We start from the raw sequence: 12,314 nt of genomic DNA on the forward strand, positions 1-12,314 counted from the left end.
ACCTGGGGGGGCAGTCAGGCTCCTGTAGAACTTCTGCTGGAGGGGGCAACCCCGGTCAGGTTGAATCGGCCCCCGTGAGGTAGCTGAAAAGGCTGTGCTGGAGGAGTGGCTCCCTGCAGGCTCCACAGCACCCCAAACCCTTCCCAAAGGAGGCGCCCACTACACCTGCCTGCCCGTCCCCAGGGACTGCAGCGCATCCCAGACAGTCCCCATCCCAAGCTTTTCCGAGGAGAGGAGGAGGGACAGCCCGGAAGCCGCATTCCCAGGACAGTGTGCCCCTGCAGTGTGTCACCAGGGAGACACGGCTCCCAGGCACAAGCTCTCCCCCGCGGCCTGGCGCACACACACCAGGGCACCCCAGTGCGGCGCGCTCACCACACGCTCTGTGCTCACAGGAAGCGCTGGGGCAGGAGCTGAGGGCCTGTTACCTGCAGGGATCGAGGGTCCTGGAGGCCAGCGCTGAGCTGCCGGCCCTCCGCTCCTTGGCCTGCAGGTTCCGGGGCAGCTGGACGCCCACCGTGCAGCTGACGCGCAGCAGCAGCCCCGCAAACAGCTGGGGGTAGAGCTCGGTCACCGCAGGCCCGGACGCCGGAGCAGACATGACCTCGTGCAGCGCGCAGGTGGCCTGGGGACAGCGGCCACCTCAGGCTCACCCTCCCTTTGGGCCACATATAACGAGTGGAGGGCGGCCACTACAAAGGCTGGGCCCTGCCTCCTAGGACCCAGACTAGCCCACCAGAGGTCGGGGGTGTGCGGGGACCCGAGGGCTGCCCAGCTGGGCCCTTGGGGTGGGAGGAGGCTCAGGAGCCGTGTGCCCACCCGGGCACGGCCCCCGACCATCTGCTCTTGACTCCTCAGCAGAGAAGAGGGAACTCTCACAGCTGCTTTACTGTTGAAATCGCTGCCAAGCCAGGTTTATTTCCTCTGAAGGATGAAACAGTGGTCTCCCTGGGGACCGGCACCTGTGGGGCCTTGACGAGGCTGGGCTCTGAGCTTGCTGGCTCTGGGGCCCCAGGCAGCTGCCAGGTGCCTTGGGGGGCGGTGCCCAGACCACCTGTGGGTCAGCCCGCCAGTGAGCCAGGGAGGAGCAGGGAGCGGGCCGTACTCACCGCCAGGGGCAGCAGCGTGGCCACGCGGTCGGGGGTGCTGCTCAGCAGGAAGGCCCGGCTCTCCTTGAAGGGCACGTCTCTGCTCATCCTCTCCAGCAGCAGTCCCAGCACCTGGGCGCTGAGGCCGGGCTCCACCGCCAGCGCCCGCCACAGGGAGCAGGTGTGGCTGGGGCAGGGAGGGTGGTCACCGTGAGGCCACTGCCAGCCCCAGCTCCACCCCCCACATGCCCACCACACTCAGCTCCAGCCAGGGGGAAATGGTGCCCTGACCTCAGACCTAAACTCACACCTCCCCTGACCCCAGGGGTCCATAAACAGAGGGCCTCAGTGAGGCGGTGGGAGAGGTCCCAGGAGCATCTACAAAGCGTGCAGCACGTGGCTGAGACAGGCACACGGAAGTCAGCCTGTGAGAGAAGCAGACGCCCCTGCAGTTGGGGCTCAGAGGCACAGGAGACGGTTCTGATGGCAGCGTGTGTACAGAGGGAGTGACAAACCAAATACCTGACAGAACGGGAAACTCTAAAAACGGAAGAGAAGCAACAGCCCTTTAGGAAGAGGGGCAGCGCTGCTTGGTGGGCACGTGTGCAGCCTGGACGCAACAGAAGGGAGAAACAGGGACCTGGAGGACGGATGGGAGGAACCAGCAGGACCCAGCGTAGGGAGAGGCCGCGGTGGGTCCAGAAGACGGAACTGGAGACAGGTCTACAGGCACTGACCTGGGTCCCAGGAGCAGAGAAAGAGACTGAAGAGAAGCAGGTTGAAAAGTGTCCAGAACTCAGGAAGCTCAGCGCTGCCCAGCAGAATCCAAGGACCCCTGGGCTCAACCCAAAACATGCGCAAGCCAGCAACAAGGGATGGCTCCTGCGCATCCCAGGAGAGCACGTGGCCCCTCAGACAGCTCGCCAGTGAGACTCGGGCCAGAGGCGGCACATCATCTGACACAGCGGTCACCGACTGGTGGTCCGTGAGGGGCGAAAGGTTGGCGACCGCTGATCTCACACACACAGTGAAAGAAAACTTGCTAAACCAGAATTCCAAACGCTGCAAACAATAGTCAAGAAGCAGCAAACGAATACATTCCAGACCCTGGCCAGTGTGGCTCACTGGGTTGGGCATCGTCCTGTGCACTGAAGGATCCCTGGTTTGATTCTCGGTCAGGGCATATGCCCAGGTTTCAGCTCGATCCCCAGTGGGAGGTATGGGGGAGGCAGCTGATCGATTTTTCTCTCACATCAATGTTTCTCTCCCCCTATCCTTTCTTCTTTCTCAAAAAAAAAAAAAATCAAATTAAAAAACACACCAAACTAAACAAAAACAAGTACATCTCAGCTGACAAAGTGCAGCGTTTTCAGCAGCAGACCCTCAGCAAGCGAGCCCTGGGGGAAGCTCTTCAAGTGGGAGGAGAGTGAGGGGCCGAGTTGTAGAGTGAGGAGCAAAACCTGGTGGCCCTGTGGAAAGACGCACACGCCAACCAGGGTGGCGAGGACACACCCAGGGGACATGGGCGGTGGGCAGATGGACGGCCCATCCCCTGGCACCCGGGCGGCCACACACTGCTGTGGGAACAAGGGGGGACGCTGGGCCCAATAACATGCTCCTCATGGACACTGAGACCGACCTTCACATGCTCCTGATCTTCTCCAACCACTGATAAGTATGAGACCCGTTCTTAGCTCACAGGCTGTGTAAAAACGGGCACGTGAGATGTGGGGTAGGGCTGCACGTGCCAACTCTGACCCAGGTCAGTCCATTCCTGCCCGAGCCAGGTGCCCACAGGACACCAAGTGACCAGAAAGAAAGAGCGACTGCGCAGGCGCCAGAGACAGCACATCCCACGGGCTTCATCCACCAGGCCGCCCACGTCACCACGGGACCCTGTGACGACCTCAGGCTCCTCTGTGTAAGTGACGCCCCCATGAAAACTGAAGCCAAGGGACGGACGAAGAGCCACATGCAGACACGGACGGGCACCACCCCAGAATGGCCACCCAGGAGCTGCGGTGACACCGGGCGGGCGGCTCCATGCAGGCACCTCCCCTGGGCCCTCGTGGTCATTTTTAGAACGACCACTGAAGGGACAGAGGCAGAGTGTACAACCCCCAAAGCAACTGAGTGGAACAGATGACGTTACAGCTGCGTCAGCAAGATGACGAGGCCCTGAGATGGGAGGACAGAGGAGGCACCAGGCAAGCAACGGCTAAGATGCGCCTCAACGCAAAACCCTCGCCAGTGAGGAGAGGTGCTTCGCCAGGTGATGGCTGTGGAGCGAGCGCAAAAGCAAGGCTGACAGGACCCGAAACGCAAGGAGCACAGGGTCTCCAAGTGACAGTGGACCTCCATCAACAATGAAGCCAGCAAAGAAGGGAGCGCGGGCAGCAACGACCACCAATAGGGTGATGTGACGGAGGAGACGTGGGGGACAGGAGGACGGGCACCGATGGGAGCTCGGGAGCTGGGAGTGCGACACGGGGGACGGGAACCCCTTCCTGGCTCAGAGTGAGGGCCAGGCCCCAGGGTCTGCTCACAGATGGGGTGACACCCACAGAGACAGGCCAGGAGAAGTGATGGCACAGCTCATGGCCGTGAGCCCAGGGTGCCCACTGAAACCTAGAAGGCAGGGTGTCTCCCCCCCAGGGCCTGGGGTCTTGCTGGTTCCCAAAAGGAGGCACCAAGTGCAGAGGCAGGTGGAAACTGGGGGCGCAGGTACCGCCGAGCCTGGTGCCCAGCCCAGCAGCTGGTGGACACCTGATACCTGTCGAAGGGCAGGGGGCTGCCCAGGAGGCTGGTCACCACGGCCACGCAGTGCTGGGAGGCCAGGACATACACGCTGTGCTGGGCAGACTGCAGCACGTGCTCCTCGCGGGTCTCCTGCAGCCTGGAGCGCAGCACGCTCATGATCTCGGGCACCTGCGGGCAGTGGGCGCTGGTCAGACCTGGAAGCAGGCAGCCCGGGAGCCAGGTGCTGTCCATATGGGGCCACGGGGCGGGGAGGGGGGGCGTGCAGCCCAGGAGCTGCAGGGCCCCTCGTGGGGCTGGGGCCGAGAAGGGAGCCTGGTGCCCTCTGGATCTGTGTGGAGCACTGAGGCCAACAGGCCCCGACACTCTATTTAGGGTGTCCCAGCCTCAGGCGCTCTGACCAAGGAAAAGGCGGGCAGTGGGTGGGGATGCAGGAGAGAGAGGGGAGGCTGACGGATCCCCAGACTGAGGCTGGGACGGGCCCGGAGAGGGAGGGCCGTGGCCCCCACTGCAGAAGCCACCGGTGAGGCAACCAGAGCGAGGAGCCTCCTCAGGACCAGTGGGGCTCTGCGTGGCCTCATCATTCTGGGTCCCCTGCCCTCAGCAGGTGGGGGCCCCGACCACAGGGACCCCCACTGCATGCTGCACACCTTGGTCTGAGGTGAAAACGGGAGACAGAGCTGCGGGGACAGGGCTGCTGGCAGACGGTGCACTCCACCCACCGCTGGGTCCTGGGCAGGGCTGGCCAAGCCACCTGCCCAATGGGACCTCGAGAAGGCGCGGGTGTGGCTGACGTGAACCCTCCCAGGCCAGGCCTCGCCTGCTCTTCCATGCAGTGTGTGCATGGGGTCCCCTCTCAAAGGGCTGGTGAACAGTGACACCGCGAGTACAGAACGGGGACCAGTCCACTCTCCATGCCCCTTCCCAGAACCTGGGCATGGCATGTCTCCTGGACCCGATGCCTCTGCTACCAGCTCGGGCAGCCTGGCAGGGGCTGAGCCTGAGCTGTGCTTCCTGCCCAGGCCTCCTCCCGCCTCCCCAACAGCTGAGTGAGGAGCCTGCTGTGTGGCCGTCTTGCCCTCTGTTCTTTACAACGTGCTCTATTTTGCGATCATGGGTCACATGTCACCTGCTAGAACCACATTTTCTGACCCGATGTCAGAGGAAGTGTCCAGGCGTCTCCTAGAGGTGCCCCTGCCAAGCTCTCTCACGCAGGAAGGGAAATGCGGCCCATGTGATCCCTGTGGGCACCAGGCACTAGAGGCCACGTCACTGCAGCTGAGGTGTCAGGAGGCAGATCTGCTAAGGACGAGCCTGGGAGTCAGGAACCCTGCTCGTGTCTGACCCTGAGCTGGAAGGAGACGGCTCGACAGCTTCCCCCAGGAGCCCAGCAGCTGGCTCTGCGTGTGGGGCGCCTGCCTTTGCCAAGAACGGGGTGGTGGGGGGAGACCCAAAGTTATAAAACTCCTAGAAGAAAACGGGGAAAGCTTTATGACCCTGGATTTGGCGATGGTTTCTTTGACACCAACAGCAAAAATAGACATGGAACACATCCAACTTCTATGCATCAAAGGACACAATCAACAGAGTGAAAAGGCAACCTACAGAATGGGGAAACATGCTTGCAAGTCGTACACTTGGTAAGGGGTTAATATCCAGAATATATAAAGAACTCATACAACTCAACAACAAATCACACAGCCTGATTTACGAGGAGGAAAAGGACTTGAATAGACATTCCTCCAAAGAAGACATACAAATGGTCAACACGCCCATGAAAAGACGCTCAGCATCACCAACGGTGAGGGAAATGCAAATTGCAACCACAGGGGAGCCCTGGCCGCTGTGGGTCAGCGGTTAGAGCAGGGGTCCTCAAACTACGGCCCGTAGGCCACATGCAAATACAAATATTGTATTTGTTCCCGTTTTGTTTTTTTACTTCAAAATATGTGCAGTGTGCATAGGAATTTGTTCATAGTTTTTTTTTTAAACTATAGTCCGGCCCTCCAACGGTCTGAGGGACAGTGAACTGGCCCCCTGTTTAAAAAGTTTGAGGACCCCTGGGTTAGAGCATTGGCCCGCACCCCCCAGGATCTAGAGTTTGATTCCCGGGCAAGGGCATGTACCTGGGTTGCATGTTCAATCCCCGGCCCTGGTGGGGGCACATGTGGAGGCAACAAATCCATGTGTCTCTCTCACATTGATGTTCCTCTCTCTCTTTCTGCATTTCCCTCCCTCTCTTCCACGCTCTCTAGAAATCAATGGAAAAAAGTATCCTCGGTAAGGATTAACAAGAAGCCCACAGGAGAGGCCACTTCACACTCATCAGGACGGCTATAAAACAAAAGGGGCCATAATCAGTGTTGGCGAGGACGGAGAGAAATTGGAACCCTCACGCACTGTTGGTGGGAATGTAAATTGGTGCAACTACTATGGAAAACAGGATGGTGGTTCCTCAAAAAATTCCAAACAGATTTACCATATGACCTGCAATTCCACTCCTGGGTATCTACCCAAAAGAACAGAAAAAGAATGCAAAGAAGATATTTACACACCATGTTCACAGCCTTATTCTTAAAATAGAAGCTACGAGCTAGAAGCGACCCAAGTGTCTGTCGACAGCTGAAAGGAAAGACACGACATGGGACGCTATGAGTGCACTGGGGCCACCAATGGCCACTGCTTCCAGCTGGCTGGTCCCCCTCCACCTGCCCAGAGCCACAGGACACCTTCCTACCGCTCACATCTGACCTGGAAATAAATGCAAAATAAAATCCAAACCTTCGCCCAGCAAACCCCGACTGTCACAGCTGTGCCTTCATCCCAACCTCCTGCCATACTGCCCCTCCCAGGTCCTGAGGCCACCACCACCCCTGCCTGAGTGCCCGTTCCTCTCCAGCCTTACACCACACACGGCCCTTCTGCTGCTCATCCCCATCAGCAAATTGCCTGCTCACCCCTCCCTGAGAAGCAGACATTTGCGATACCCAACAGAAAACTTGTGTCCACAGGTATCACATACCGCTGCAAATCAGTAAGAAAGGCACAGACAACCCAGGAGACAGATGGGCCCAGCCTGCTGGCACGCTGGAGGAGCCAGGAAACGTGTGCAGAAACGGAACTAGAACTCATGGAAAGCCAAGGCACACCCACCAGAAAGGGGCCCACCCTCGCACTCTGGGGGCCACCTGATACTGGGAGCCCCCAACCTGCAGTCATTGTGGGGAGTCGCCCGGGCCAGTGTGTACCTCAGCGGCCTCTGGGTGAGCCTGCTGCGGGGCCCTCTATGCAGGCACCTTCGATCTCAGAGCCTGAGACCTCACCAGCTTCCAGCTCCACCCTCGCAGCATTTTGCTCCCCATTTCCTTTCCCCACCTTCCTTTCTGAACAGAGTGACTTTTGCCAAATTCTAACCTCAGTCTTCACACAAAAGAGAATTTGTCCCTATTAGACCCGCAGGGAAAGGGGGCAGAGCAGGGAGGCCCCACTTATCCAGCCCCCGCCCCACAGATCTAGACAGACCCAAGGTCCTTGCCTAGCCACACCGCTTCCCAGACAAGCCCCGCCCATGAAACTCCGCCCCGCCCCGCCTCACCTTCTCCAGCAGCATGCTGCCCCGCTCCTTCAGCAGGCAGTTGATCATGACGTAGCCGCTCGGGAGCAGTTCTTGTCTGGGTCTCCCAGGCTCTCAAACAGGGTGAGCAAGAGGTTGATGAGCTGATCCGGCGGGAGGCGCTTCGCGATGATCTAGGAAGAGGGCTGTGCGTCAGCAGAGCAGAGGAAGAGCTTCCAGACATCGCACCTCTGTGCTGGGACAGCGCCAGTACAGCCTTCAGGTCCCTCCAGCCTCAACACCCTCTTCCTGGTCCTGCGCTGTCAGGAGCTCCTGCCGGGTGCCAGGGGCTGTGGCCCATGTTACAGAGAAGCCCCAACTCCCCACTGGAGCCTGGTGCTCCCATCCCTGTGCCCCAAGCCCACTGCCCTGTGCTGCACCCCGTCCAGCGCCCTGCACCCCGCGCCCACGATGCAAGTCCCTCCCAGCCCAGACCAGGAGCGGCCGCCCCTGTGGGTGCCTGCGGTACCTGAGCGATGCTGTGGCAGGCGTGGAAGAGGATGGCAGGGTCGGGGTGCACAAGACCGTCTCTGAGGGTGAGGAGCCGCTCGGCCACGTCGTCCCGGTAGTCACGGGAGAAGCCTGCGGAGGCAGGAGGCACGTGGAGCTGGGCAGGACCTCCCTGGCCACCCGGGGCCCAGACTGCTCCTCATCCCTCCGGCACCTCTGCCCAGCCAGAGGCTCACCCTCGTAGCCCAGCTGGAGGTAGAGCAGGGAGTAGACACAGCTCACGGCCTCCTGGCGGGTGGCAGGCCACAGGTCCGCACACCGTGGGGAGAAGAGGCCGACGAGGAGGCCCAGGTTGTGGAAGGGCACCAGGGCCTGGAGAGGAGGGGTGGGAGGTGCTGTGGGGACACTGGGGCTGGGGGCAGCCAGAGAGGGGAGCTGGGGCCCTGGGGATGTAGGGGGTGGGCAGGTGCTGCCTGTACCACTTAGGCCCAGCTGTGGACCCAGCTCAGACCATACACAGTCTACTGGGGCACCTAAGGGGGGACACAGGGCAGGGCCAAGCAGGAGACAAAGATGGAGCCCCACAGGCAGCAGAGGGGGCAGGGCTCTGATGAGTCCACCAACCCCCATGGGAAGCCCCCTCCCCCAGAGGGCAAATCCCACAGGGGAGGGAAACTGCAGGCCCCTTCACCCTCGCTGGTCCTGGTCCCGTTTTTCAGGGCGCTTTCTTCTCTCCTCAAACACTGAGCCTTGCGTCCTGCCCTGAGCCTTTCAACACCAGTTACGACCCCCAACTCACACCCCTCGGCCTTCCTGCCCCCTGCCCCCTTCCGGTCCTGGAGCCACCAGCCTGGGGATTCGTGGGAGGAGGGAGGCTGGAGTGTTGGGCAAGGAACCCTGGGGCCTGCTGCTGTTCTGACAGGTCAGATGTCGGTTACAGCTGGTCGGGGTCCTGTGAAGACCAGGCACGAGAGCCTGAGGGGAAAAGCCTGGCCATGCACACACGGAAGGCAAGAGCCATGGGGAGACCTGGCAGATCTGGCCACATGAAGAATGAAAGCTTGGGCACATTTTTAAAAAATAGTAAAACAGCAAGAGAAAAAGCCTACAATCACCCGGATTGATGGAAAAAAGGCATCTGGCAACCTCGTCTGTGCTCCTGATAAAAGTCCTCATTAAGACCTTGGCCGGGTGGCTCAGTGGGTTGGAGCGCCGTCCCGAATGCCAAGGCTGCAGGTGTGACCCCTGGTCAGCACACATACAAGCAGCATCCAAGGGACGCAGAAATCAGTGGGACAACAAATGGAGGGCTCACTCTCTCTCTCCCCTTTTCTCTCTCAAATCAATAAATTTCAAAATCAAAGTCCTCATTCAAATGTGTGGAGCATGAGAAAGAGTAAACGTGCCCAGCAGGTCAAGCCTTGGGCTCAGCAGCGAAACTTCCCAGGAGGCGGTGTTGTCTCGTCGTGTCCCGAGCGTGCTGGACGGAGAAGGGACGAAGGTGCAAGTACCAGGGGGAAAGCCAAAGCCCCAGCGTTTGAAAGGGGATATGCAGCCTGGGATGACCATCTGAGAAGCACAGGAAACTCGCTAAAAGCTCATCACAAGTAACAGAGGAGTCCTGCAAACTCCAGTTCCCTCCATAGCAACAATCAGCAGTACTTAGGCCCCAAGAACAGTGACACTGACAACCACCGCTACCCTGGGGAGGGCTGGAGGCGCCCACCCTCACCGCTGCTGCTGGCGCAACCACTGTCCTCGGGTTCCGTCACAACTGCCACAGGAGTGCCAGGGCTGTGCCACAGGAACCCCAAACCACCTGGATGACGGCCTCGTAGGACACTGGAATTCTGGGAGAGCGCACACACGAGCTCCGAGTGTCTCACCAAACACTGAAATGCACACACTGGCCCTCAGGCCGCTCCAACCACCCGCGGAGCTGTCCCCGTCTCCGCCTTTTCCAAGCATCCCCTGTGGTCAGCTCCGTCTTTGCCTACCTGCTGCTTCTGCCTCCAAAGCCCTCATCTTCTCCTCTACACCCCGCTCCCCAGCACACGTTCCCTCACTCGGGGACCATAATACACATCAGTCCTGGGTGACATGTGGGCTCCGTCAGACTGAACTCCGAGTGGCCAGCCCCGAGGACACTCCTGGCCCTGACCGGCCTCTGTCCACTGTCGGTGTGGGATGAGCCTGGGGTGGGGGCTTGGTGACAGCCGGGAAGCCCGCTGAGTGCTTGGGGACAGGCGGGCAGCCGACGCAGGCCCCAACCATGGGACCCGGGAATGGGACGGCCAGGAAGGTGGGGGCGGAGTGTGGTGGGGGCAGCTGTGTGGTCACTGCCTGTTACTCACACTGACGTGCAGGTGCTCCAGGAAGAACTGCAGCAGACAAGCGCTCAGGCCCAGCGCCCGCACCCGCTCGTAGCCCCGCGGGGACTTGATCCACGGGCTCAGGTGCTGGGGAAGATGGGGGTTTCACACGGGTGCCCAGGGGGACAGCCCAGGAGGCAGGGGCCTGTGCACAGTGGGCAGGTCAGCGGCCCTGCCAGGCCACCCTTCCAAGCTTCAGGGGCCAGCAGGCCACATCAGGGTGGGTCACCACAGCTGCAGCTCACCCCTGTCCTGCTGGCCTGGATCACACACATGGCCCCCCAGGTGGACCCAGAGCAAGCTGGGCCTACAGAGGGATGGGGTGTTCCCAGGGAGGGAGACAGCATGGCCACCACCTGCCATCCCGGCGTCTCGATGGCCCCAGACGATCAGAAGCTCACATCTGGGGCACCTGCAGGGTCTCGGCGTCCCAGCACCATGAGATGAAGGAAATGCGGGAATGGGCTCCAGGCCCATCTGGGTGAGGGCCCACCCCACCTGCACACCTACCCACAAACCCCAGTTGCAGAAAGCACCAAATGGCCCCTGTGCTGCCCTGGGGCAAGGCGGGCCCTGAGAAACAATGGAGGGTTGGCTGCCAGGTGCCCACTCCCCCGGACAGTGCACCCCATTGCACACCTCCACCATGAGCTGCAGACCCTGGGGGGTCATGTTCCGCCGAAGGATGCTCCTCAGCAGATCCTCAAGGGCGTGCATGGTGTCCAGGTACAGGAACTGGAGGGAGGGAAGGGGGCGCCGGCCCCACCAGTGACCACACCGCCCACCGCAGCCTCTTCTCTGCCCCCCACAGACATGGGCGGGGGCGGTGGCGAGGGGCACGTGGAGATACCTCCTGGGAGGCCACCCTCCCCCTCGAGCTCGGGCGGCACAGCCATGATGCTGTGCAGACAGCTGTGGATTATGTCCGACTGCACCTGCTCTTCCAGCTCAGGCTCCAGGGAGCTGAGGGGTAAGTTAAGGGTGGGGTCTGTCCAGCCACACACACCCTCACGTGACCCTGTGCCCTCACCCCAGGAGCCCATGCCCAGAGGAAAGGATACACCAGGTGGGTGCAGGCGAGCATGGCCTTCTTCCGAATGGGTGTTCGCAAGGAGTCTGGGGGCTCTGCCTTGATGAAGTCCTGAGGGGCAGCACGTGACAGCCCTGAGCCAAAGCACCGGCTCTCCTCCCCATCCAGCTCCCATCAGGCTGTGCCAAGTAGGTGCTGGGCCCTCACTGCACATGCCCCAGCCTCCCAGACCCACCTCCCCTCGTCCGAGTCAGCGCCCTGCAGCCACCCCAGGCACGCCAGACCCGTGCGGCCTCACCATCATCTGGGCCACCAGCTCCGCCTTCCTCGTGAAGTGGAAGGAGCCGGCCTGCGCACTGCTGCAGATGGCCTGGCACACCATGCACACGCTCTGGACAAGGCACAGCTGCAGGCCCGGGTCCTGCAGGGACAGCAGGCTGCAGGAAGCCGCCGACACCTGCTCCCCAGCCACTGCCCCTGGGTCCACAGGGCTGAGCCCATAAAGGAGGCTGCCCACAGCAAGAGGCCAGACCACACTCCCCTGTTCTTAAGGGTTTGTCAAAGCCACAAGGACAAGAGGGCGCCTGTGAAGCCTCCTTGAGGCACTCAGCTCTCTGCCTGGCCCAGGCCCTGAGGCCCCTGGTCATGGCCGTGGGCAGGCCCTACAGGCAGATGGTGAGCTCTGTCCCATGTCCCCTGCATCCTGTGGCTGGAAGGGCCCCCGAGGTGGAAGAAGGAAGCACACCCAAAAAGAGCCCCACCAGATGGGGATGCCCCTGCCTGTCCCACCAACTGGCCTCTGAGGGTTTGGGGAAGGTAGTGAGGACAGCTGTCCGGGAGCATGGGTGGTGCCCCCCCACTCTAATGGGCTGAGGGGGACAACTCTTAGGACAGCCCCTCCCCCCAACAACCCCAGAAGAACAGAGCGTCTGCCTTCGAGGCGAGGGCCCGGTGGTCACAGAGGGGCTTCCGGGTTAGTGCCAGCGGTCCCAGCAGGAAACATG

The 12,314-nt window shown here is 61.0% G+C and overlaps 1 protein-coding gene across 1 annotated transcript in view; it reads right to left on the bottom strand.

The window, feature by feature from the left end:
- Positions 1-12,314, bottom strand: part of MROH1 (maestro heat like repeat family member 1) — a 40,018-nt gene that overhangs the window by 5,126 nt on the left and 22,578 nt on the right. The window contains 12 exon segments of the mRNA XM_023747899.1: positions 429-625; positions 1,110-1,275; positions 3,862-4,016; positions 7,441-7,490; positions 7,493-7,592; positions 7,928-8,040; positions 8,145-8,280; positions 10,263-10,367; positions 10,920-11,017; positions 11,122-11,243; positions 11,342-11,421; positions 11,609-11,731. Coding sequence (XP_023603667.1) covers positions 429-625; positions 1,110-1,275; positions 3,862-4,016; positions 7,441-7,490; positions 7,493-7,592; positions 7,928-8,040; positions 8,145-8,280; positions 10,263-10,367; positions 10,920-11,017; positions 11,122-11,243; positions 11,342-11,421; positions 11,609-11,731 — 1,445 coding nt within the window.

This window comes from Myotis lucifugus, unplaced genomic scaffold (assembly GCF_000147115.1).
Source record: "Myotis lucifugus unplaced genomic scaffold, Myoluc2.0 scaffold_1042, whole genome shotgun sequence".
Taxonomy (NCBI): domain Eukaryota; kingdom Metazoa; phylum Chordata; class Mammalia; order Chiroptera; family Vespertilionidae; genus Myotis; species Myotis lucifugus.